This window comes from Caretta caretta, chromosome 3 (assembly GCF_965140235.1).
Source record: "Caretta caretta isolate rCarCar2 chromosome 3, rCarCar1.hap1, whole genome shotgun sequence".
Taxonomy (NCBI): domain Eukaryota; kingdom Metazoa; phylum Chordata; order Testudines; family Cheloniidae; genus Caretta; species Caretta caretta.
In genome coordinates, this window is record NC_134208.1 from 47,827,977 (window position 1) to 47,854,460 (window position 26,484).

At 39.5% G+C, this 26,484-nt stretch overlaps 1 protein-coding gene across 3 annotated transcripts in view; it reads right to left on the reverse strand.

Moving 5' to 3' along the window:
* Positions 1–467: 467 nt before the first annotated feature.
* The window catches only part of COL21A1 (collagen type XXI alpha 1 chain), a 194,401-nt gene continuing 168,384 nt past the window's right edge, over positions 468–26,484 (reverse strand). For 2 of the 3 annotated variants that reach the window (XM_075126475.1, XM_075126476.1), the window contains exons 22-29: positions 15,534–15,569; positions 14,837–14,881; positions 13,184–13,216; positions 8,321–8,467; positions 8,178–8,232; positions 7,592–7,792; positions 3,458–3,535; positions 468–2,484 (exon numbers count right to left, since the gene is read on the reverse strand). In XM_075126475.1, the coding sequence (XP_074982576.1) occupies positions 2,297–2,484; positions 3,458–3,535; positions 7,592–7,792; positions 8,178–8,232; positions 8,321–8,467; positions 13,184–13,216; positions 14,837–14,881; positions 15,534–15,569 (783 nt within the window). In that variant the 3' untranslated portion in view covers positions 468–2,296. The remainder of the gene's footprint in view (positions 2,485–3,457; positions 3,536–7,591; positions 7,793–8,177; positions 8,233–8,320; positions 8,468–13,183; positions 13,217–14,836; positions 14,882–15,533; positions 15,570–26,484) is intronic. The other variant, XM_075126477.1, reaches the window with a different exon arrangement.

Genomic DNA, 26,484 nt, shown 5'->3' on the forward strand with positions numbered 1-26,484 from the left:
AAAATCTCAAATTGAAGTGAGCTCAACTGAAAAAACATAGTGACAGGTTTCAGAGTGGTAGCCATGTTAGTCTATATCTGTAAAAACAACGAGGAGTCCTTGTGCCACCTTAGAGACTAACAAATTTATTTTGGCCTAAACTTTCGTGGGATATAAACCACTTCATCAGATGCATGGAGTGGAAAATACAGTAAGCAGGTATAAATATACAGCACATGAAAAAATGGGAGTTGCCTTACCAAGTGCGGGGGTGGGGGCGCAGTGCTAATGAGGCCAATTCAGTTAGGGTGGAAGTGGCCCATTCCCAACAGTTGACAAGAAGGGGTGAATATCAACAGAGGGAAAATTACTTTAGCACTGACCCCTCACTTGGTAAGGCAACTCCCATCTTTTCATGTGCTGTATATTTATACCTGCTTACTATATTTTCCACTCCATGCATCTGATGAAGTAGGTTTTATCCCACGAAAGCTTATGCCTAAATAAATGTGTTGGTCTCTAAGGTGCCACAAGGACTCCTCATTGTTTTTACTGAAGAAAAAAAAAAAGCATTTGAGGATATTAATATAGAAAAGCTGGAAGTCGACATGTTAAGTAGGCACTTAAATACTAAAATTAGGGTTTTAACAACATATGGAATTATGCCATTTCTATGGGACAGATTCTGGTACCCTTACTGAGACTGAATAGTACCTTAATTCCACAGTTGGTCTTACTTAAGTCAGTGTGACCGCTCATGGAGTAATCAGCTACGCAGTGTGAATAAGGGTATGACATTCAGGTTCTACATGATTAGATGGATTTGGGGATTTCAGGGTGGGGGTGGAGTGAGACAGATTTGTTCTTATTTTTAGAGGGTTTTCTGTTTTGGGTTTTGTTTAGAGAAGATGGAAGGATACCAAATCAGAGAGCAGCCCCCAGGTATAAATACCTACCCTAGGGGCATAATATATATTCTGTTGTGCTATCACAGAGCACAGACAATTAAAAAACCCTTGCATTTATTCATCACATCACCACCAAGCCTCTACAAAATTTTATTTTACCTTGAATGTCAAGCTTACTACCAAATTTTTGTAGCACGACAACAGAAAAACAGCACATCAGAAAAGTCATATAAAGCTTTGGTTAAGTGCAATACAAAGATTCTCTGCATTAATTTAAAAATGTACTCAAATTTTAATGGGAACCGTGCAATTGCTTTTTTACTTAGAATGCAAGAAGTACTTCTTGCTAGTGTTGCATACAATGAAAATTAGCATACAAATGTCTTGCTTAAAATGGAAAACAAAGTAACATAACAAACATTGCAGTTAGTTAGCAAGCACAAAGACCTTTCTTTTTGTAATCCTGTTTTTTATGTTTGACACCTACAGTCCTTGTGGAGCACAGCAAAGGGGATGGAGCTAGATCTGTAATTTTACTGAATGTATTAAGTTTGTTAAACTTCGTTGTAAAAAAATGTGATTTTCAACCTTTGTAGACTGTAGTTGCAAACAAATTAAAGTTTACTTTTAAAATAATGCAATGTTTAATGTCAGTTAATTTATAACTCATTTCGTTTCTTTAGTTAGAATGAGTCATTCTGGGGTGAAATCTCAGCCGCATTCCATTTCAACCTGATCCTCAGATAAATTGCTATTCCATTTCACACTGACCTTTATCTAAATTAATTGAAGATAGATTGGGTGAAATTACTGGCATAAAAAAGCCAAACATTTTTCTCAATGTTGTAAAAATCAGACACATGCTTTTGCTAATGGAAAGCCTTGAGCTATAAAATATTAAATGTACATAAACCAATAAAATTCACACACATATGAAGTAACAGCTAGACTTTCTTTCAAAATCAATTACTGTATATGTAGGCTAAATGTGAAACATTTCACAGTGATTTAAAACCTGATCAATAAACATTTAGCGCCAAATCCTGCTCCCATTACAGTCAACAGAAGTTATCTAGCAATGTTAATGGACTTCAATGGAAGCAGGAGTATGAGTGGGCACTTAAATATTAAAAATCAAATGTCATGGTTAATTTTAGTCATGGTAAAATTGACGGTCTCTCTGGAAACCCTTGATATTTAATCAATGCACGTTATGCATCTAAAGGCCCAATATGAATGGAGATTCTTTTTGAATGGAATGTATAACCTGTGTGATCTTTATTGCTTTACCAAACCAGAGGTACTTTTGTTCCTGTTTAAGGGATTATTATTTCTGGTCATCTTCCTGAGACTTGAAAGACCATAAAAGACAAGCACCATACCTATTTCACGGACTAACTCATTGCAAATTAATAGTTCGGTCCCTTTCTAAATGGATCTCTTCCTACAATTACACTAAAACATAACGATGGATCACAAATTCCTGGGGGTCCAGGTTGTCCTTGAATTCCAGGATTTCCACGATCTCCATCTTTACCAGGCTGCCCAGATTCTCCAGGACGTCCCTCTTTACTTATTCCAGGTGGACCTTCAGGACCTTGACATATATACAACAAGTAGTTAGACTTTGCTGTATATATACTGTTAGAGATGGGTCCAAGTTGAATACTGGATTCAAACATCCCAGAACTTTGAGGAAGTTCAGAATTTTGCATCTGGCTCCTGTTTCTGTACTAAGCTGAACAAAACTTCACTTTCAGAAGAAAGGACTTCTTTGGCACTAGAGTTTATATACCAGGAATTAAATGTTTGTTACAAATAATCATATTACCTATGTCATCTACTGAACGAACTTGAATCAAGATTTACAAACAAACAATCAAGATGAATAGCAGAATAGATTGAAAATCAAATCAAAATTAAAAGCTATTTTAAAAGAAACTTTTAAAAATTGGCTTTGGTGTATTGTTACTTTATCATATAGTCCAGCTTACTGTGGGCCAGAACCAAAGTCCATAGGCACCTTTCCATTGACTTAATTGGCTTTGGATCAGGCCCTATCATCTCCTCCAAAGGATCAATTTTATATTTTGACAGAGCATACTATTGTTTAAAAAAACAGCTTTCCTTTAAAAAGAAATTGCTGTGTGATTTCATGAATATATCAACCTGGATTTTCAGAGCCTCTGCAGCTCCTATAGGTGGGAATTAGGATTGTGGGTTCTTAACATTTCTGAAAATCTGACATGTTGCGTTTTATTTCTTCTTCCACTACACAAGGGAATTTTGCTAATTTTAAATCTCAGTCTACCAAGGAATAGGAATTTGAGTCACTTATATCTATAAATACCTACCCTATAGTAAATAATATATTCTGCTTCAAATGAAAAGCAATAAAAACACACATACCCACAGTGTTTTCCTACCTAGCAACCAGCATAAAAGGAATACTATTTAAACTGTGTAAAATATAACTACTTAAGATTAATCCAATTACGTTAATTTTAGTAACCAACATTTTAAAAATAATTAACACGTAATGAAATCTACATGGCTAACTCAGGCCTTACCTGGAGGGCCAGGGGGCCCTTGTATTCCAGGAACCCCAGTTCCTTGGCTGCCCTTTTCTCCATTTTTTCCTGGTGGCCCTGTAGGATACCAAACACACACACATGCATACTAAGCATTGTTTTTGTTTGAGACATTGAAAAGGCGGTGAGCTGGATGAGTGATTGTTCAATGGTAAACATTGTAATTGCCTTATTTATCAGCCTAATTTCAATTTAAGAACTAATGGCAAGTAATTTCTGTTGAAGGGGTGGAGGGATGGAGGGATGTAGATAATAGGCAGGATTGATGGTGAAGGCTAATTCTGGCTTGCCTTTCACTGGTGGCATTTTGAATAGGTCACATGAAAAAATGGATTTGAAGCTTTGAACATGGTCTCTAGTTGAAACAGAAAATATACAGGTGATCTTTCAAAATTTACATCAGAAATTAAAATCTCTCTCAAACAAGAGATACCAAGCCAAATTCAGTGCTTACACGTGTCAGCCTATGGCCTAATGTGTTCAGTTTCTTTGGTGAAAAAGATTGCCACCTTTTTTCAGCCTTTGCTGAGTAGCCAAGAAGATTAATCAGTATTAATGGAGATAAAAGTATCTAACTGCTGAAGACAAAACTTCAACGTGCTCTGAAATTAATCTGGTTTTCTGGGTCAGAGACAAAAATGTCAGAGGATTTTCAAAATGTTAATTGAGCTACAGTTGGCATCCTGCTTTACATACCCTTCTCAGAGATTCTTTTGATGCTGTAGAAACATAATAGTTACTGAGACACAAGATGACATATTTTGGACATTACCATGCACCTTGGCTCTGATCCAATTGACTATGTACTTAACTTTAAGCATGTAAGTAGACCCACTGAAATCAATGGGGCTAGTCACAGGCTTACATGCTTTGCTGGATTGTGGCTGATATTACAGAAAGGGTACTGAAACTAGAAAAGCTACAGAACAGGGTAACAAAGATAGTAAAAGCTATTGGGCTGTAACTGAAGTAAAAGTTAAGGAAAATTAGGCTAATGTTCATTAGAAATTAATTGTGAGAAAATATAAAAAATTCAAAAGACTATGCCACAAAATTATTCAAGAGGGTAATAGGCTCAAAACAAGTAGCAAGTAATGAAGTCTAAAGAAAATACTAGAAAGTGAAGAAGTTTAGAAAACACACACCAAATTCAGCCCTGCTGTAAAAAGGGATACAAGTCTAAGTGAAATGCACATATATTGAATGTATTTAGTCAAAAAATTATTATTTCAAATGCAAAACAAAGATAATTAGACACTAAGAAAAACAATACACCAGAGAGAAAAAACAATTAGACATAGAAGTTGATTTTATTGGAAAAGTCACACTGACTCCTGATATTCTCAAATGTTAGTATGGCACTTTTTATAAGAAGTGAAACCCCTTAATTGTCTCAAATGATAATCATGTTCTTGTGTAATCTTCTTGTGTAATCTTCGACTAACTGTGTGCAACAGCGTATTCCAGAGTATCAAGGTGAAGTCTAAGGAATACAAGGTAACTAAATCACTTCAGTACATATTGTTAGAATAAAGTACAAACTGTAGCTTCCTTGGAATCTTTTGCTGTCCAAAATTTGAGCTCAGAGGTTCATAAAATGTTCTTTACAAGATTAAAAATATCTTTTCTAGGGGTTCCTCCTTTTCCAAGATCATTCATTTTTTCCACATAATGAAACATTGTATCTTGGCTTTCATGCATTCTGCTGATAATGGCATTTTGCCCAGACTTTCCGAGTTAAAGAATCCCTAAGCCCAGCCACTCCAAATAAGTACAGTAGTGAAAGAAAATTTCAATCTACTATAGAGATTTTAAAAAGTTCCCCTAAGAAATTGTCTGTGGAAACGAAGTAAGGAGCAAAGATGGAGAATGACTCCGCATTTTTAAGAGGCTAAAAGAGACTACAAGCCTTTTAATAAGGGAGAAAAGACCAAAAATCCCCGGGAAAAAGGACCCAGAAAGAATAAAACAAAAAAAACCCATTGATCGTGGTTCAGATTCCTTTTCTTTTTCCTATGGAGGATTCATAAAGGTTAGGCCTAATTTAGTTAATATCAGAGATTTGACAAGATCACAAGCCTAGCTGACACGATTACTGAATAGTGATTTTTATTGCAGAATTTACTGAAACTGGTTTGATTACTGAAGTGAGAAATGGTAAGAAGAGCATGAATCAAATCCAAGTGTCCCAATTAAAAGTACAGAGCATAACCACCAGATAAGACGTAAAGGACAGTTCAACCTTTCCAAGAACATAGGTGAATTAGGCAACTATTTTCTTGAGACCATTCAAAAGCAACCCCAAAATAGTAGAACAAACTCTGACCTGACATAGCCCTAGTGCTACCACCTTGACTGCAGTAAGGTGACACAAGGTATAAATCAGTTTGGAATGTAGCCCACTGGAGTACACTTCTGATCCACCTATATTAGAAAATCTCGAACGAGGAACCAATTTGTATTGTTCCTTGAAGTGATCAATTAAAGCTGGTTTCATTGAATATAAAATCTTTAAGAGCAGTCATTGTTCTCATAGAGGAAGAAAACTAGAATGACAGATATTCTTAGATACACTAGAACCAAAACGGCTTCTTTTTATATTAGGCAGTAATTTGGAAGGAAATGGCTATATCTGGTTGGGGATTTTCTGTCAAAATGTTATTTCCAGTGGTAAACGTGATTCTTGTCATATTGAAATTTGCCACAGGAAATTTTAATATTGCAGATTTTTTTCCCTGTTAGGAAAATTGAAACAAAATATTTACTTTCACTTTGGGTCTTCCCAGTTCAACACAGTTTGATTTGCTGAATAGAATCAAAACATTTGGGCCAGTTCATTATTAATCTGTGGCTGCCTGACCTCCACAGTGCTTCATGCCCCTTGTTCTCAATTCTGTTGAGCTGAGCTGAAAATGTTTTGACACTTGCAAATCAAATTTTTTCTGAACGTTTTATTCTGTGAAAAATTTCAATATTTTGACATTTCATCCTGAGTGAGGACAAAAAGTATATGTTAACATAGCAGAATTTCCCACAGGACAGAACTTCTAATTTTTGACCAGCTCTAGCCAGAGGCAGATTATGCTTTTGGGGGGCCCTGGGCCAGAGCAAGTGGGGGCCACTTCCCCACCCCGTCCACCTGCAGTCTCCCCCTGTCCCTCCCCCAAGTGCTCCTGCCAGGGAGCAGGAGCGTGGTGCGGGGGCTTCCCCTACTCCCCAGCAGAAGCGCCAGTTGTATGGGAAGAGCGGGACAAGCCCCTGTGCCCCAACCCCACTCCCGCTCCCCAGAAGGAGTGCCGGGCATAGCGGATCAGATCGCCCATTTTTCCGGGGTCTCCCAGTTGGTCAGGGCCCCTGGGCACTGACACCATTGGCCCAGTAGCTAATCTGCCACTGGGTCTAGCAATGGCCCATTGTGCAGGTGAGCACTTTCCTTGCTGACAGGTCAATCCCTGAGGTCAGCCAAAGAAAAACATCTTTAAATGATTGCAAAGTGCTCACCATGCAAGGGCCAGGCACAGTTGCAGCTGTGAAATCTAGGAAGGCCCATGTGAGTTCACCTGAGTGCAAGGACTATGCAAGGCTAGGTCATAGTTCCACACACCCCCTTAAGGCATGGTGCAGCAGATGAGCTCCACTATATGCCAGGGAATTCTGTGAGGCACTCTCCCTCACAGAAGTGCTGCTCTATATTACCCCCTAATGTAAGACTGTGCCTATAAGGCATGACTGAGCCCTTAAAGAGACAAACTGTGGGGGACTTTAGGCACAAGGTCAAATCCCATATAGTGCTAAATTGGGAGAAGGCCACAATTTTTTACTTCAGCAAAACATTTGGACCCAAACGCTGGTTCTGAAACCACCCCTCCAAAACCTTCTGACTCAGATCCAGATTTCAATTCTGTAGCCTCTCTCTAAAATGGTCGGAACCAGAAAAATTAAACCAAACATCTCTCAACTTTCGGAAATGAGTTCTGTATCCTGAACCGAACTACATGGTGTGGACTCCTCTCGACCCTCTACTGCTACCCACTCAAGTACCATTCAGAACTGAACATGTAAAAAAAGTAAAAGCTATATGTTATTTGCTTCGTGAGATACCCAGGCAGTTACCTTTTGCCCCACGGGCACCAGGACTCCCAGGAGCTCCTGGAAGACCTGGAACACCATCAGTTCCTGGTAAACCAGAAAAACCTCTAGGACCTTCTGGGCCTATTGGACCTGGTGGACCAGGACGTCCTGGGGAAGCACTTTGGGACTGACAATGGTTGCAGTTTTGTAGTCTTCCACTCCGAAGGATAACAGGCAACTGGGCTAGGAGAATTCAAATGAAAATGCTTTAGACTATTCTGAGAATGACACTGAGATAATATTACTATGCAAGATAAAAATAACCAAATGCCAAACTACATTAATAAGGATTTAAGATAAATCATTTGTTATATAATCACCAAAAGCAAAATATCTGGCTTTTTGTGGAGGAGGAGGAGATGGCAGTGGTGACGTATTAAGGCCCACAGACTGGAAAGATTAGGAGACATTATCACTATAGTGTGTACTTATATCATAAGAACCTGTAGACAGTCCATTGTGTTAGTAGTTTTGATTTTTCTGAGAACAGGATATCTTTATAATTATCATGAAAGTAGCCAGAGTATTTTAAATAAATAAAGAATACATTGCAATCTCTGGGACTTACTTCTCAGTACATCTGCGCAAACCTGCCGAATAAATTCTTCTGAAAATTCCCTTCCCTGAATTGAATATAGAAGAGTTATAAAAAATGCATAGAAAGTTTTTTTAAAAGTGCATGAAAACTACAATGTCAGGTTCTGTACGTACAGGTTTTCCATCTGCTCCAGGTGGCCCTGGGTGCCCTCTATCTCCCTGTTGTCCTCTTGGACCAGAAGGTCCAACAAAACCATTAACACCAGATTCTCCTTTCTGTCCATTGAGGCCTCTAATGCCAGGATCTCCTTTCTCACCTTTCTGAAACCAAAGGCAACAAAAACCGTAACCTAGATTTTTCAAAATTAATTTTCAAAATTAATCTTCATTGTGAGGAGCTGGCAGCACCTTCACTAAGATGCATTCATAAAAATCAATCTGAATTAATTTATCTGTGGGGATCATCTTGACAGAGGATGTTGATTAACAGGTCCATCTCTACAAAAAAATTCATTGAATTCTTTGGATTTTTGTGAATAATATTTTAATTCAAGTATGCTTACTAGAAAAATTTACTCAATAAATTACCATTACAGAGAACAGTTTTACTTTTCTTTGTACAGACCAAACTTTTAATCCTAGGCAGAACTATTTTATATAACAGTTAAAGGAAAAGAAAAATATTAAATGGCTCTCTCCTCTTTTTGATGATACCACAGTTATATTAATACAGGACATTAAAAATCTTCTTGGAAGATTATAGGCCTTGTCTACACTAATGGAGACATATAGAGTATGTGTAGCAACACACTGCAGTGAAAAGCATGCTGCGTCCAAACTACGGTGTGTAGCTACACATCGCAGGAAAAGGCTCCAGCACTGGGGAGGCAGTGGGACACTACACGACTAAAAACAGCTTGGGCATATGTTTGGGCACTGCTTGGGCATGTAGAGAGCCGTGTATGTACCTGAAAGTTCTGGCGTGCCTTTACTCGCTTAACCCATGCCTCATGTTTACACTGCTATTTATCCCATGCTAGGGGAGCTTGCATTACATACTCTGCATGCAACCACAAGGGAAGATATAGCCTAAGGGTGAAATTCTGGCTCCACTTAAGTAAATTGCAAAACTTCCATTGACTACAAAGGAGACATAAGTTCACTCTACGTCTCTACCATCCAGGATGGGGCGGGGAAGGGGGGCAGAGGGACGACAGGACGGGGGGGAGGAAGTTGAGTTTGATTTGTGCTACTTCTTTTTTCCAGACCTCAGTTATTCTCAAATTAATTGGCAACAACAGTAGACAATCTGCTAAGTAAGATTAAGCCAATACTGGGAAACATTTTGAAATAAGAAAACTTAATTTAAGTAGTGATTCCTCTACATCTGACTACCTACCACATTTGTTAATTTGGACTACTTTCCAAACTTGGAGCCAACAAACCTCTATTGCAGTGGAATATGGTACACTCCCAGATTTAAAATTAGTCTAATCTTTGTTCCCTTATGAGTTTTTCCTTTCAGTTTTCATATGACTAGTGTATATTTTCAACAGCAGCTTTATAAATCTATTTCACCCTTTCCAAATGTGCTATATGGAAGTGCAGAAACAAAGCAACAGACTATATATTGCTAAAAAAATAATATTCCTTTGGGCAAAGGAAGAAAGTTTAAGAGGTCCTTAGTCAAACATTTTTTTATAAAGCAGCCACAGGTCTTATATTCTATTTCATTGTACAGTAAGTATATTATTAGATCATCCTACAACAGAATTTTAGGGCTCACGCAAACCTATTTGGCACAGCCCCATGTAGCAGCAGTGCAGTTCTTCACCACCATAGGGAAGGATAAACCTCCCAGAGCTTCCCTATATGCTGGAAGAGCATGGCCATTGCACCATCGTTTACGATAGTGTAGCATGCTTCTTACTCTGTACTTGGCCAACTCTGCTGGCCGGTGTGGAGCAGGTTGGTGGACAGGCTCATGACCCTGCTGCCTTTGGGTGGGGTGCATCCCAGGGGCTCTCAAGGGAATTGTGATTATGCTTGACCTCTGTAAGTGGAGTGCAAGAAGGATGAGGGGGAACAGCCACACATGAGCCAGTCACCATCTGTCCCTTAACATTTTTAAGGCTAGTAAGCACTAAAGTTCAGTGAACCCACAGAAAGTCATTTAGCTCAGGTTTTTCTGCAAATGGAAAGCCAAAGCCTTTTTCATCTCACTCATACATTTATTTGATAGTTCTATCCAGAAAAGTAATTGTATAAAAATTTCCTTTACTTTCCTACTCAGCAGAGTATCACTCCATGTATACTTGCAATTAAATTTTGACTTATTTTCGAAATTATGACTCTTTACTTGTTAGTTCTATGCAGCTAACAGAGTAAAGAAACAGAGTGTTGGTATTTTTCTTATGCAGCATCAACAAATGAATTGTTGACTAAATTCTGATCAGCTATACAGCAGACTTTGACAAGCATTCCACAGAATTCTACCCACTGTTCTCAATTCAAAATTTGTTTTATAGAAAACAGTGCTTTTAGTTAAGACTGTTTAAATTTGTATTCTCTTTGTATGATGCAGTTATAAATCTTTGTTTAACAGACACTAACATATCTTCACGGGATTGTTAAGGTTTAGAGCAGAGATTGGCAACCTTCGGCATGCAGCCCGTCAGGGAAATCTGCTGGTGGGCCAGGACGGTTTGTTTATCTGCAGCGTCCACAGGTTTGACCGATCGCAGCTCCCACTGGCCACGGTTCGCCGTTCAGGCCAATAAGGGCTGCGGGAAGCAGTGTGGGCTGAGGGATGTGCTGGCTGCCGCTTCCCACAGCCCCCATTGGCCTGGAACAGCAAACCACGGCCAGTGGGAGCTGCGATCTGCCGAACTTGCGGACGCTGCAGATAAACAAACCATCCCGGCCCACTAGCGGATTTCCCTGACAGGCCACATGCCAAAGGTTGCCAATCCCTGGTTTAGAGATTGCTAAGGTGTGGAGCACTTACAACTACTTTTGACTACAACAGGAGCTGTGTACGCTGACAACTGAAAATCAGACCACTTTTTAGGTATCTAAAATGTATATAAGAGTAAATGTATATAAATCTAGAAACCCATTTTTGGAAATATGACACAAGAAAGTATTTACGGTAGTTGGGAGTAATTTATTATTATTTTAATTATATTATAGCTATAGAGCATATTTAGAGACTTATAAATTACTTGTAAGTTGATTTATTTTTAAATAAGTTTTTAAAAGGGCTGTGAAATGTTAAAAAACAATGCAACCTAGAGAAAATGGCATCTACTGTAGAACGAAACAGCAGGCAGCAAGCCCACATAAGAAACCAAGGCAAAATACTGGAATCATCAGCACAACTGCCTGTAGAACCTGCCAAAAAATAAGATGAAACTGCTGAAAGAATGTTTTCTGCAGCAAATCTTGGTCTTGTAATGGCCAGCCACATCCAGTGTGTGGCCTTGTTTGTTGACCCTTGCTATTGGCAGAGACAGTCAAGAAAAAGAGAGGTGCTTAACAAATGCTGAAACAGACTGGTTGGAGAGATTTTATATTAAAACAATTCCTTTACAACAAGTACTAAAATAAAAATATTTTGTAAAAACCCCAAAACCTAAAATAAGCTTATATTGTAAATTGTACAGCTCTTATAAGTACACAAAATGAAATCATATTTATTTGTACAAATGTATTACAAAGAGTATTAGAAAAATGTAAATAATGTCCATATCCCATGAAAGTATACCCCAGTATTATGGTGATTTAGAAAATGCAGGAGGATCAGATGAGGAAACCATCAGATAGATGGTTCTATGACAATCTTTTACTGAGCTAGGCCATGATTAAGCAAGATACTTATGCACAAGTGTAATCTTAAGGATGGTTATAGTTCCATTGAAGCCTATAGTATTATTCAGTTGCTTACAGTTGCACACTTGCTGAAGTACTCAGCTCAAGTGGGGCCCTAAAGAACAAGTTCAGCTAGTGAAATACAACAAACCTTCTTTAAGTGAAACCCAACAAGGGATTGCCAAAAACTGATTGTGTAAAGGAATCTCCTAATAAAGATGAAACAGAGTTCTACTGAATGGGCCCATGTACACTGATTTCATTTACCCTAGAGTCGGAACCAGGAACAACTACAATGAAGCTGATTAATTAGATTTTTTTTAAAGTTTTTATAAACAGAACTATAGGCACCTATCCAGTGCTCTCTGGGCAGATGTCCCATGAATTAAAAAGCACAACATGAAGTTAAAAAACGACTGCCCATAAATATATCCATTTCAACCCATGTTCTCCTCTGCAGCCCAAGAGAAGAAGAAAAAAGATGGGTCTTACAGCGTACCCAGAAAGCTAAAAAATCTGAGCTTTGGCAGACCAAGGAAGGGATCAAGTTCCAAAATCCAGGACCCCTCACAGGACCCCATCCCCTCAAGAGAATGTCTTTGAGCTCCAGATTGACCCGAGTGAGTCATACTAGCGTAAAACCAATGGAAGTGAGTTCAAAATCAGGCCCAGTGGATTTGGGGATAGTTTGGGTCAGTCTCAAAAGAGGCTGTCACCGAATAAGGGTGCCTCTTGGACCATTTTATTGAATTATAACATTTTTTAAAAATGAAGAGTTGGGGATTGAGTCTCCAGAAAAACAAATTACTCTTTTCTTTTTTTAAAGTCCCTTGCTTACTTGTTTTTCTCTAAGAAGCCCCTTCTTTTGTCTTCAGATTCTGTTTTACTTGGAGTTCTGTAGAAAATCTACATTCCTTTCTCTCTTTTTAAACAATATTTCTTTGTCTTTTCAGTCACTGATTTCCCAAAACATTGCTTTTCTACTCTGTTGTTAAATCTTTCTTTTTTCATGCCTCCTCCCACCTGACTTTGCATCCAATCATCCCCTTTCATTTTTGTGCCAATGAGGACAAAAGCAAGCCCTTTAGCACACATTTTACATAGTCACTATTCACACAATTGGCAAAGAGAATTAAAAAATGGTGCTTGTGATTTGAAAACACGTACCTCTCCATTTACTCCATTCAATCCATTTGCTCCCTTCGGAAATCAAATGTGGAAAAAAGTATAAATCAAACTGAGCCACCATTATGATGCATCATTCTTTTACTAAATCTGGAAATTAACTACGATTTATTTCAAAATACATCTGAATTCTTATACTTACACACGAGGCAAATGAGGCACAGCAAACAAACATTAATTAACTTCTTAAAAATTAATATATATGAACAATGTACTAGCAGATCATTAGGTAAATTATCATACACATTGTATGTTATGCACTTGCATTAGTTTTCTTACAAGAAACACTTATTGATAAGTACTGCCTCAATAAAAAGCTAAAGAAATAACAGGTTCATTGTGTAACCAAATGGCCCAGAGACTTTACACACTGACATCCAGATTCAATCTGTGTTTAAATTGGCTTTGGCTGCCAGAAATCCAGGCCCTTGAGTTATAATGTCAGTCTTGGAGGAGGATGTTGCAGTGGTAGAAAATGGCTAACAACCTACTGTCTGCCAAAAGGCACACACCGATGTCGCTGGGTGTGAAGCAGCATGGCAAGAGGGCACATCACCTCAGCTGTCTGCACTGGTGGGACTCCTATGGAGCCTTGCTACAAAATGAAGCTGCATCTCATCTGTCAGGTAGAATCCCTGAGGAAGGGGAGAGGAGGTAGCACCGCCTGGCCTCCTTTTGGTTAAATCCTCCTGAGGTTTTGAGGGTCAGTCTGGGGTATATAATTCCTTACCCCAGCTTCACTGAATGTGGCTCCTTGTGTTTCCAACCAGGCATGTTGTGATAGTACCAATGCACTGATTGTGAGAACAATCTTCACTGCTATTTTCTTCACAATCTAGCTTTAACTTTGTACTGCTAGTAAGTACTTTGCAATTTAGACATGACAAAGCATGTAGTTAGCAAGTTCTTACACTTACAACTAACAGTTATTTCCTATGGTATGTTAATATAGCCAAATATGACAATCAAAATATACTGGAACAAGGTTAAAGAAAAGAGAAGTTAGCTGATTTGCAGCTGAAACAGGAAACATCTGTAATTTATGAGTACAGAAAATACTAACACACTGACTTGATTTCCAGCATGAAAGTAATTGAATCTTTAAATGCAATACTTGATGAAAATGTTGCATGATAAATACAAAAGTGATTGGAGGGCTTGTATAGTCTTGGGCTTGACTTTCAGAAGCTTGAATCCATTTTTCCATTACTACATTATGCGGAGTTTATGTTATTGTTTTATCAATAATATTGCAAAATAAACTGATTTAAATAAAAACTTTGAAAAATGGAATCAGTTTCTTTCTACTACTGCAATGATATAACTAGATTTTACCTTTGCAGAACTCTCCCCTCAGCCTTTTTGCCCTCGTTATATAAACAATCCTGTTCTTTTTCTCTGCTTTCTATTCTATTTTTCAACATACAGTTTATTTTTCATTTCATTGGGTTAACTATTTTAAAGTTTAAACTATATTTTAATGACATTTTAAATAATCAATACAATCCTATTTACTTGTAAATATATCAAATGTATTTCTTTAGATTCAAAGAACTACCATTGTAAATGGCATTTATCTTCTGAAGCAGCAAAATAAATGCAGTTTTTTTAAACTGTGTATTCTTTTAATGGTACCTGTTGGCCTGGAGTTCCTGGTCTTCCTCCTTCTCCCTTTTGTCCCTTCAGAAAAGAAGCAGACTTTCTTGAACACTACATATTTCTTTAGGTGAACAAATTAAGTAGTCAAAATAATGTAAAGAGATAAGCCCTAACCAACGGCCCATCTTTATAACAGGTTCAGTCAAAAACCTGGATCCACCCATCACCGAGTTTGTTGATGGGAGGCAGACAGAGAGGTGTTTCAAGATTCAGTTCCAAACTGTGTAGTTTGGACATACATTTCGACTGCAGACACAATGGAGTAAGCCTATGATCTGAACATACAGAGCCAAATACTGATCTCCCTTGTTCCTGCCTATTTCAGTCGCTTTAGCACTGCATTGAGGAAAGTCCTCATTTTTATGACATTACAGATTTAGAGACCTATGGTGGATTTTCAAAAGCACTCATCATTAGCCTAACTCTGCCCCCCTACAATTAGTGGGAGCAGCTAAGCCATTTTAGAGTACTTTTGAAAATCCCATTCTTTCTCTCAAACTAACTTTCATAACATTGTGTTGGTGAGTTCATATTGTGCAGTGATTTACTGAGTTAAGACTGTATCCTGCAGTCCTTAGTCAAGCAAGGCTCCCATTTATTTTAATTCAAATTGAATTAATTTTTAACACATGGCATGCCAAATGATATTTAATGAAAAACAAAGTTAATATACCTGGATACCTCTTTCACCTTGGTTTCCTTTTTCCCCCTGTAAAATATTTTAAGGTATTATAAAATTTCCATTATAATCCATTTTACAAACATTAGTTTGTGTTTTAATTTATTTCAGTAACTACAAGAGAAGCAGTTAGTGGAGTACATTGATGGTGACTGAAAACTAAATATTCTATCCTCATGTTCATAATTCCTGATCCAGTAAAGCCATTAAACACATGCTTACCAGCTTTGCAGGAACAGGACCATAATAAGTAGGGAATTTGCTGTGCAGATAACCATCATAAAGAACAGTAATATTGACATGTCAAATTAAAATTAGGAGATTGCTGGGAATCCTGTTGAAGTCAGTGGGAGTTCAACCACTGATTTAATAGAAGTTAAATTGGGCCTTGCTTTTACCAGAGGACCAGACTGATTGCAGATGTAAGCAGGTGCAACTCTGACAGTAAATAGATGTTCACCTTCTTTCAGTCATGGGGAGCAAAGCCCAAATAATTTCCGTAACAATGACAGCTAACCCAATACAATACATAACACGTAACCTTGATATTAGAGAATTAATCAGAACGTATTTTTAATATATGAATTTGAATCCCATAACTTACATACAAAACCCGATTCATTTGCATTTATCCTGGTTCAACTTAAATAGAGTTTCTATCTAATCTACATGGGGGAGATTTTCAAAGGCATAAAAAAATCTCCCCCTATATCTGTATACTATGTATTTTTTTAATACAGTGCCTGGCACCATAAAATCTCAACACCTTTCAGGTTTCAGAGTAGCAGCCGTGTTAGTCTGTATTCGCAAAAAGAAAAGGAGGACTTGTGACACCTTAGAGACTGACAAATTTATTTGAGCATAAGCTTTCGTGAGCTACAGCTCATTTCATCGGATGCATGCAGTTTACCTTGATGTAAACTCAAATAAGAATTAGTCGCACAGTGTTAACTCAACTGCAAAACCCCTGAAGTAATCCAACAGCCACATTGCACATCTGACACCTTATGTATAATATTACCTGCTAATTATCATCATTTATGCAGCACCATAGGTATACATAGTGCTTTACAGACGTACAATGACAAGTCTCTGCCATAGGGCATTTAGAATCTAAGCCCTGATCCGGAAATTCAATGGGGCTTCACCCAAGCGTGGAGGTCTGAGCTAGCAGATTTGAACAAAGAACTGAGGTCCTGAATAGACACAATATGGTGAGTGATGACAACATACAAAGGGAGGAACTGGGGGGGGGAGTGGAAAGAAAGGGCCAAACTGCAATTTTTAAAGAAGGCAGGGACTATTTCATTTTATTCTTTTTTGTGTTTCTTGCTGGATCCAAGTATTTGTTTCCAAAAAAATAATTTTAATGTTTAGCTAAGTGTTTAACAGTATTAATGAGATCTTGACTAAACAAAAACCCTAGAAGGTCTGAGTACACTTTTGTCAGATCCAACAATAGATAAGTTATTTAGTTTAGTTTCAGTTTAGTATTTATTTTACAAATAAACTATGATAAAACCGAAGCTCATCTATTTTCCTGTCACATGCCCAAAGTACACCTCTCTCTGAAAAAAGAAAAGGAGTACTTGTGGCACCTTAGAGACTAACCAATTTATTTGAGCATGAGCTTTCGTGAGCTACAGCTCACTTCATCGGATGCAAAGTTTTCGTGAGCTACAGCTCACTTCATCGGATGCATGCATCCAAGGAAGTGAGCTGTAGCTCACGAAAGCTCATGCTCAAATAAATTGGTTAGTCTCTAAGGTGCCACAAGTCCTCCTTTTCTTTTTGCGAATACAGACTAACACGGCTGTTCCTCTGAAACCTTTCTCTGAGTTATTTTCTTTTCAGATGGACAAGATACTGTTTTACTCGATACTAAGTTATAACCTCATGGCTTGTCTATACAAATAGAGAGTTGCTAGCAACCTGGGGGCATAAATCTATCTCACGTTTGCCTGCTGCACACTCAAGGAATGTTTACACAGCATAGCAATGGGGATGTGATTTCTAGAGTGCACTGACATGTGGTCCGTGTAGACCATGCTGACGTGCACAAAAGAGTTCCACAGTGTGCTTTGATGTACTCCTGTTTGGAACAAGAGTAGATCAAAATTAGGGAATGTTTAGTGCTCGGTAGCAAGGTTCACATGGATAAGGACTGTGCAGCAGGCTACTGCAAGGTAGATTTGCATCCCTGCTTACCACACACTAATTATTTGCATAGAGGAGCCCTTAGTTAAATTGCAATACATATTCTCATTTATTCCACTCACAGATACAATATTAAAGGAGTATGTCCATTGCAAAGCACTCCATTTTCTGCCTCTTAGCAGTTTTTGATCCATAACAGTATTTTGCTTTTATACCATGACTAACTTAGCTTCTTTATCAGCTTCTTGCAGAAGATCTTCTTAAAGGCTTTTTGGAAATCTAAAGAAATTTTAAGAGTTGGTTCTCTTTTAGATACTATCTTATTGAGCTGTTCAGAGAATTTTAAGAGATTAGAGTAACATTATTTTCCTTTGCAGAAACTGTGTTGGTAGACTTCTAATTTCCCTCTTACTTATTACCTGCTGTAATTTATGTTTCTTGGTGTCAGCTGGGTCAGATTTCCAAAGTTTGAAGGATTTCTATTTGGCCTCTCAGACCTTGCGATTTAGCCATATTGGTTTACTCCTTATTTTCCTGGCGCCATTTTATAAAGAAATACCTGTCTTCTAAGACTCTATTATTGATTTGTTAAGTAGCATCCATGCCATCTCTGAGGATTTTACTTCCTTCACTTTTAACTTTAGGGCCATTTTGACTAAACTTATCATTGTATTGAAATCACCCTTTCTAAAGTTTAGTGTCACTCATCACTTTTGGTACCCTAGCTGCCCCTTTGATGTCAAACCTAATTATATTGTGGTCACTGTTACTCAGTGGCTCAGCTCCTGTCACATGTTGAGTTAGTGCCTGAGCTGTAGCTCATGAAAGCTTATGCTCAAATAAATTTGTTAAGTCCCTAAGGTGCCACAAGTACTCCTTTTCTTTTTGCAAATACAAACTAACACGGCTGCTACTCTGAAACCTGTCATTATGCAAGGCACTGAATTTAGCCGTAAGGAGTGGAAATCTATCAACTTCATGAAAAAACTCGCACAGATACAGACAGACATCATCTTCCTTTCCAAATGCAAACAGATGGACATCATACCAAAAGGACTCAAGGTAAAAAATCCATTACCATCTACATACCACACAGACTATGCTGACAGCTTGTGCCACACACTCTCAAAGGAATGCGTCCGATGAAGTGAGTTGCAGCTCACGAAAGCATATGCTCAAATAAATTTGTTAGTCTCTAAGGTGCCACAAGTACTCCTTTTCTTTTTGCCTGTGTTAGGTAAGATTAAGTCATCTCTCTTCCTGTGTGCTCTAAAATCATAGAATATCAGGGTTGGAAGGGACCTCAGGAGGTCATCTAGTCCAACTCCCTGCTCAAAGCAGGACCAACCCCAACTAAATCATCCCAGCCAGGGCTTTGTCAAGCCTGACCTTGAAAACCTCTAAGGAAAGAGATTCTACCACCTCCCTAAGTAACCCATTCCAGTGCTTCACCACCCTCCTAGTGAAAAAGTTTTTCCTAACATCCAACCTAAACCTCCCCCACTGCAACTTGAGACCATTACTCCTCATTCTGTCATCTGCTACCACTGAGAACAGTCTAGATCCATCCTCTTTGGAACCTCCCTTCAGGTAGTTGAAAGCGCCTATCAAATCCCCCCTCATGCTTCTCTTCCGCAGACTAAACAATCCCACTTCCCTCAGCCTCTCTTCATAAGTCATGTGTTCTAGCCCCCTACATTTTTGTTGCCCTCCCCTGGACTCTCCAATTTTTCCACATCCTTCTTGTAGTATGGGGCCCAAAACTGGACACAGTACTCCAGATGAGGCCTCACCAATGTCGAATAGAGGGGAACGATCACATCCCTCGATCTTCTGGCAATACCCCTACTTATACAGCCCAAAATGCTGTTAGTCTTCTTGGCAACAAGGGCACACTGTTTACTCATATCCAGCTTCTCATCCACTGTAACCCCGAGGTCCTTTCTTGCTGTCCCAAGAAGCAATCACTAACTGTCAAGAATGTTTTTCTCTAAACTCTGTCCTGTTATGTTGTTAGACTAGTCTGTGGGTATGTCTACACTTCAAGCTGCAGGCTTAATTTCCAGATCAAAGAGACATACCCATGCTAGCTCTGATCGAACTAGCCTACTAATAACAGCGTCTATCTGTGAGTGATGGGAGGACCTAGCCCCCTACAGTTCATGCCTATGGTCTCAGACAGGTATATATTTGGGGTGGTTAGCCCCTCCCACTGCTCATGCCATTGCAGCTACACTCTATTTTTAGTACGCTGGCTCAATCAGAACTAGCATAAGGACATCTCTTCCAGCTGGGAATCACACCCCCGGCTCGAAGTGTACACATACAGAGTATCTGAAGTCCGATATTATTAGAATTTTGTTACATTTTTCTGCCTCTTTAATCTCTCTCAACACCATGCACACAATTTTTTTCTTGATCAGGAGGCTGGTATTAAAACACCAACAATGTGTTTATATTCATACAGTTTGGAATTTGTATCCATATAGGTTCAACTTTGTGATCCCCTCCACTCAGAATTTTCCATAGAATCCTTTCCTTACACCACTACTTCTCTAGCTCTTTAGCCTACTCTGTCTTTCCTGCATAGCTTGTAACTAGGCATTACCGTCTCCCCTTGTTTTTTGCAAAAAGAAAAGGCGTACTTGTGCCACCTTAGAGACTAACAAATTGATTTGAGCATAAGCTTTCCTGAGCTACAGCTCACTTCATCGGATGCAGTAGAAAATAGTGGTGAGATTTTATATACTCAGAGAACATGAAACAATGGGTGTTACCATACACACTGTAACGAGAGCGATCAGGTAAGGTGAGCTATTACCAGTGGGGGGCGGGGGGAACCTTTTGTAGTGATAATCAAGGTGGGCCATTTCCAGCAGTTGACAAGAACATCTGTCGAACAGTAGGGGGGAGGGGGAGAGAATAGTTTTACTTTGTGTAATGACCCATCCACTCCCAGTATTTCAGGGAATGTTCTTGGCTTCTACGAGCAGAACCTTAATGATTCTTGTGCAAATCAGAACATTGGAAAAGCTGGATTTAAAGGAAAATCAGGGCCCCCAGACACACAGCTGCTACAAGCAGAGGAATTTCTCTGCAAGCCCCACAGATATCAGTGGCAGCAGCTTAACTTCCTATATGTAGCCTGACTCTAACCGAAATAAGAGAGCCTTACAGGGAGGATTTGTAGCTTGGAGGCAGGGTCCTGAGGAGAAAGGAGAGCAGAATGTGGGGAGTAAATGGAGACCTGGACAGAGAGGCAGCAAGAATGGTGGGTGGGTGGGAAGGAGCAGGGTGATGAAGAGATGGGGTAGTGGTGGGGGGCAAACCAGGAACCCAGAGAGGGCTGGAAGTGAGTGGCAGTAGTGGTGGCAGCAGGGACGCTGAGACAAGTGGGCAGGGGGGAAATGGATGTGGCAGAAAGGAGTAAAGAAGGGACATGCAATGTAATGGAGTGGGGTGTAGGGGGAAGTGGTGGTGATGATGGAAGCAGGGAACACAGAGTGTTGGGAAGTGGGGATGGGGAGGGGAAAGCAGGGAACACAGAGACTCTGCCATGGGGGAGAGGGGAGCACACAGAGACCCTGCAATGGGAGAGAGAATGGGGATAATGGTGTGGGGGAGGCATAAATGGGGAATACAGGGCCCTTGGCACGATGGAGGGGTGAGGGGAGGTTCAGGGAGTCCCTGAAATAGACGGGAAGGGGAGGTGGCACACAGGCAGCTTATAAGGGTGGGGAATTGGAGGAATGCAAAGAGCCCCTGATATGAACAATGTCCTCAGCCTACGCAAGTTACGAAGTGTGCATTTTTATTCTCAACGAGGGGAGTGTTTTTACTGAACTCCTTAATCCGACTCGCTGTTGATTTTACAGAATTTCCCACTGTGTTCTTATCCTGTCCTTGCAATTTGATTTAGTTACAGAGAAATTTGTTACAGCCAAACTCGGGGTAATGACCACAGAAGCATAGTTAGAGTTGTAAAGTGGCACAGACATGTTAGCAGTCATACAGGTTTAGCAGGTATAATAGACAAGCAGAGTGTAAATACAGAAAAATTAAGAGTAATGAATTAGTTAGCAGAAAATGGAAAAGCATATCTTGAAGGGCATTTGAATACTAGGAAAACACATTTCAGCAGATAAATTTCTTTTCAATCAATTTTTGTGGCAAAAAAAAAAAAATCGAGCTATGTGAAAACATCAAAATTTTGTTAACAAGACACTTGCTGCCAAAAGGTATGTGCAAGTTTTTAAATTTCACTTAGTTTGAATTAAACCAGGTGGGTGCTGATAGTCATAGTCAACTACATCCCAAGCAAAGGAGACCATCTGTTAGACAAATGATACAGGACTCTGAAGACCTCTGAAGGAAGACTGTAGATCAGGGAAAGTGTGATGAATGCACACCTATCAAGGACAATATATTTTTCTAAAATTTGCTTTAGGCTAGAGATAGGGGGTTTTTCAAGAGAAACACACTAATATGTAGAAGGTAATAGCAACAAGATAAAATAACATCTAAATTCAATGTTTGACAAGTTTCTCTTTCTCTACCATGTTTTCTTTTCCATTTCTCTTCTCTCTCAGTTCCCCCACCGTTCTATTTCTCTATTTTCCTCTAAACTTTTTCCTACGATGCATCTCCATATCTCCTTTATTTTCACTGGAAGATAGCTTTCTCCCTTTCATCCTTACAGGCCAAAGCTGCATTCTGTCTTCCTCTTTTGCAGTTTTTCCCTTTCCCCTTCCTCTTCATTCTTGGTTGACCTCCTTCTTTCTCCTCATTTGCTGTTGCTTCACCCAAGTTCTCTTTTGACTTCCCTTCATATCTTAATTCTTTTTTCCTGCTTCCCCCACTTGGTGTTCTCTCTCCCAAAGCCCAGTCCCCCTTCCAGTATTGCTTCCAGACGTTTATTCCTGACATCCAGTGTCAAGCAGGAGTTTCAGTCGCCGCATGTTTTATTCAACCATATATATGATGTATTTCAGTTTTATGAAGACTCCTTTTAAAGTAGGTAACGAAGCACATCAAATGAATGATGCACCTAAAATCCACTGGTTTTATAAATGCATTAGTAAATGATTCTGCAATGCAGCACATATCACTAATGCCAAGATACAGACTATAGACTGCTCATTTTGGAACAAAGGCAATAAAACAATAAATAGTGATATAAACTAACACTGAGGAGAAAAAAAAACAAATCACTGGTTGATTTTTCAAGTTTTGGAGCATTAATGAAGAGCAAAGAATCCACAGTTCAAAACACTGGGAGCTGTAAAACTCATTTAATCATCTTATGATAGTCATGTGTCATGGTTAGTGGGGAATCCCCTTTAATATAACTCTGTAGGCTAGCACTTCTCACTTCTTTGGCACAGACTAACTGGAAAAAGGCCAGATGGATAATGTATACACTAGCGCCTACCATATTTTCTAGGGTTATACACCACCTGTACATCCTTGACTCTCACTGTAAAGTGTCCTCTTCCATAAGACACACACACACACATATACACAAAAATCAAGAAATCAAGGTCTTCTCTACATACAAGTTGTACTACTTTAACTATACTAGTATAAGCCCGCTATTGCGGATGCAGTTCTACCAATAAAAGGTGCTTACACTGATAAAGCTTGTTCTTGGGAAAGAGGAATAAGCCATACTGATATAAGTTACCTTTGTATCGGTAAAACTGCACACTAGGGTAATACCAATTCAACTGGTTTGGTCGATAATCAGATTCTCAACTGAAATGACTAAAAATCCTGTGTGGACAAGGCCAAGAAGTCAAAATTCTCAGAGTTATACTGAATCACCTGCACTGCACAGATTTCTGATTGCCATTTACACTTAAACATAATTAAATACACATAACAGGCCAGATCAAAGTAATCAGAACTACTTCAATGGGACTGTTCTTACACATGTTGACATCCAGCCTAATACATCCATTTCTAATCATGACAGCTGCAATATTTTCATGCCTGGGATTTTTTCCTCTGTGTGTTGCTAAGGCAGTTTTCGGACATTTTGCTATATGTGTTTCCTGAGACATTTACAACTTCCTGCATGCAAAGTGACCTAATAGCTTATGAAAAGTCCTTTCCCTGTTCCCTGGTTAAGCTATGCAGAGGGAATGGGCAGTTCTCAGCAGGACATCATCTAAGGAGCAGGACTTCATTAAGCACTGTTAAAAATCTTAGATGCCCATACAGCATGCGCAGAAATGGTTTTTGAATCACTTATAACTCTGGGGTTTTAAAGTTCCATTCCATATCCAGAATCATAGCTGATATTTCTTCAGGGAGGCCAAATTACTTGCCACAGAGGTTTTGTGAGTTATTGCCGAGGGATGTGTGACATTTTGGGGATCACTCAGACCAATAAAGGTTCTGTCACTGCCTGCCTTGTAACTTTGAGTATCTTAATGTTTTGTTGCTATGATTCAGTGCTCTGACACCAAAAGCCAGCCGACAAGCATAAGGTCCCACACTAACTTCCACAGCCTAGTTACTTCTTGTAGGGTGACCGCAATGATCCCTTCGGGTCCCGAGTACCCCCAAATCCATCTCCACAACTTCTTAACTACCAGATACTCAGACTTTTCCTCTGGTTCATCACCCCCAAAGACATGATACCTTGGCACATGCACTCTACACTGTTTACACAACAGAGATCTGCTTGTGATAAAAATAAAGAAAAAGTTTATATAATAGAAAAATCACACATTCAAAGATGAAATAGTAAGGAAAAGCAAATACATACAAGTTACACAGAAAATAAACAAAAAGATGTGATCTCAGGTTTTACACTTCTATATTAGTTAAATTCCCTTTTCTAATACAAGTTACCTATTGCCTCTGAACAGTTTCCCAGTGTGCCCTCTGTCCTAGAGGAGATCCAGTACTTCACAGACAGCACCCTACTTAGATGCTGGCCCTCAGTTTTTGGCTACCAAATCTCAATCCCAAGCCTGTTTTTAAAAGTTTTTTCCTCTCCTTTGTTTTCCCATCTTTCTCTGGCATGATGATGCATGGATGTTCAGAGCAGGGGAAATTCCCTCCTTTCCACAACTGGGGTTTTCTTTCTAGTTTCAATGTCTTTCCAAAAAGAAAAGGAGTACTTGTGGCACCTTAGAGACTAACCAATTTATTTGAGCATAAGCTTTCGTGAGCTACAGCTCACTTTGTATACAACTAGTTGATACAATTGCTTATTCTCTGGGGTTCAGAACTCCTGTTGTGGGTGTCTGGACTCTGATCGTCTCAGGGGGAGAAAGGTCAATATTTTAAAGCTAACAATGTTAGAAGGCTTTTTCCCCCGCAGCTTCCAGGAAAACTGAAGGAACTCATCTCTTGACTGAGACCAAAAATGAAAAGTTTCAGACTCAAATGAGAATTTTCTGAGAAAGCTATCAGCATGTAAGAGTAGGAGACTATAATGAAAGCATATATGCAAACTTAACTATATCCTTCACTAATTCAAAACCTGTGTGCTTACATTTCCAGAAGTGCTGTGATTTTGGGTGCAAGCTGAGCCCTGATCTAAACTACAAAGTTAGGTCGATGTTAAGCTGCCTTGTGTCGACCTAGTTGTACATGTGTCTACCCTTAAATTTGCCTCCCACCAATGAAAGCTCTCTGTTATGTCGACATACCTCCCTGAGCAGCGTTGAACCATGGTCGATATGCTGATGTCGACACAGCATGAGTGTAGACACTGAGTTACCTATGTTGACCCTAACAGTCCTCCAGCAGCTGTCCCACAATGCACAACACTGACCGCTGATCACAATTGTTAATGCCACTACCCAGGGATTACAGAATCCCCTGCCACTACATATGCAAATTAAAAAATGCAAATTTTTGAAATGCCTTTTCCTGATTGTCCATCCTGATGAACACATCTCTAATAGCTCTCCTCTGTTATGTGCAACTACCCAGCTGACCATGCCAGCTATGCACTCCAGACTCACTCCAGCCTAGACTAGACAGAAGATGCTAGACCTCCTGAGCCTGTGGGAAGAAGAGACTGTGCAAGCACAACCACGAACCAACTGTGGGAACGTGGACATCTCTGAGCAGATTTGCACAGGGGATGCAGAAGAAGGGACATGACAAGAATCTGCGACGTGAAAGTGAAGGAACTTTGTCCGGCAATCCAGAAAGACAGGGAGGCCAACAATCGATCCAGTGCCAAGTCGCAGACCCACTGCTTTTACGAACAACTGCATGCCATACTAGGGTCAGACCTCACTATTACCTGCACACCACTGTGGAGACCTCTGAGGAGCCCAACTCACAGGCCCTGGTGTGAACAGCAAGGATGAGGAGGGGGAAGAGGATATGGGATATGTGACAGCGTGTGGAGGAGATCCAGCTACACCACAAGCCAAGACCACTGAAGTCCAGTCAGTTGAACATAAGTGAGTCTGATGCAGGGAAAGGTGTCTCGGGTGAGCGTGTAAATTTATTTCCCATTACAGTGATGCTTCCCCCAACTTAGCAGGACACTGCTATCAACTTTTCATTAATTTATTCATACTAGGAGAGGAAGCTGTACAACAAAAAGAGGTAGAGTTATCTGCTTATCATTCACCTCTAGTGTTAGGAATCCATGAGCCGCCATCTGTTTATGTACACAGGGATGTCCCTTAAATCTTCCTGAGAGATCTTGATGAAACTTCCAGGGAGGCACTCTGCAGTCCTCTCCCATAGGTATCTAGGGATGGCCGTCTTACTTCTTCCTCCACAGTAGGCCACTTTCCAACACTGGTCATCG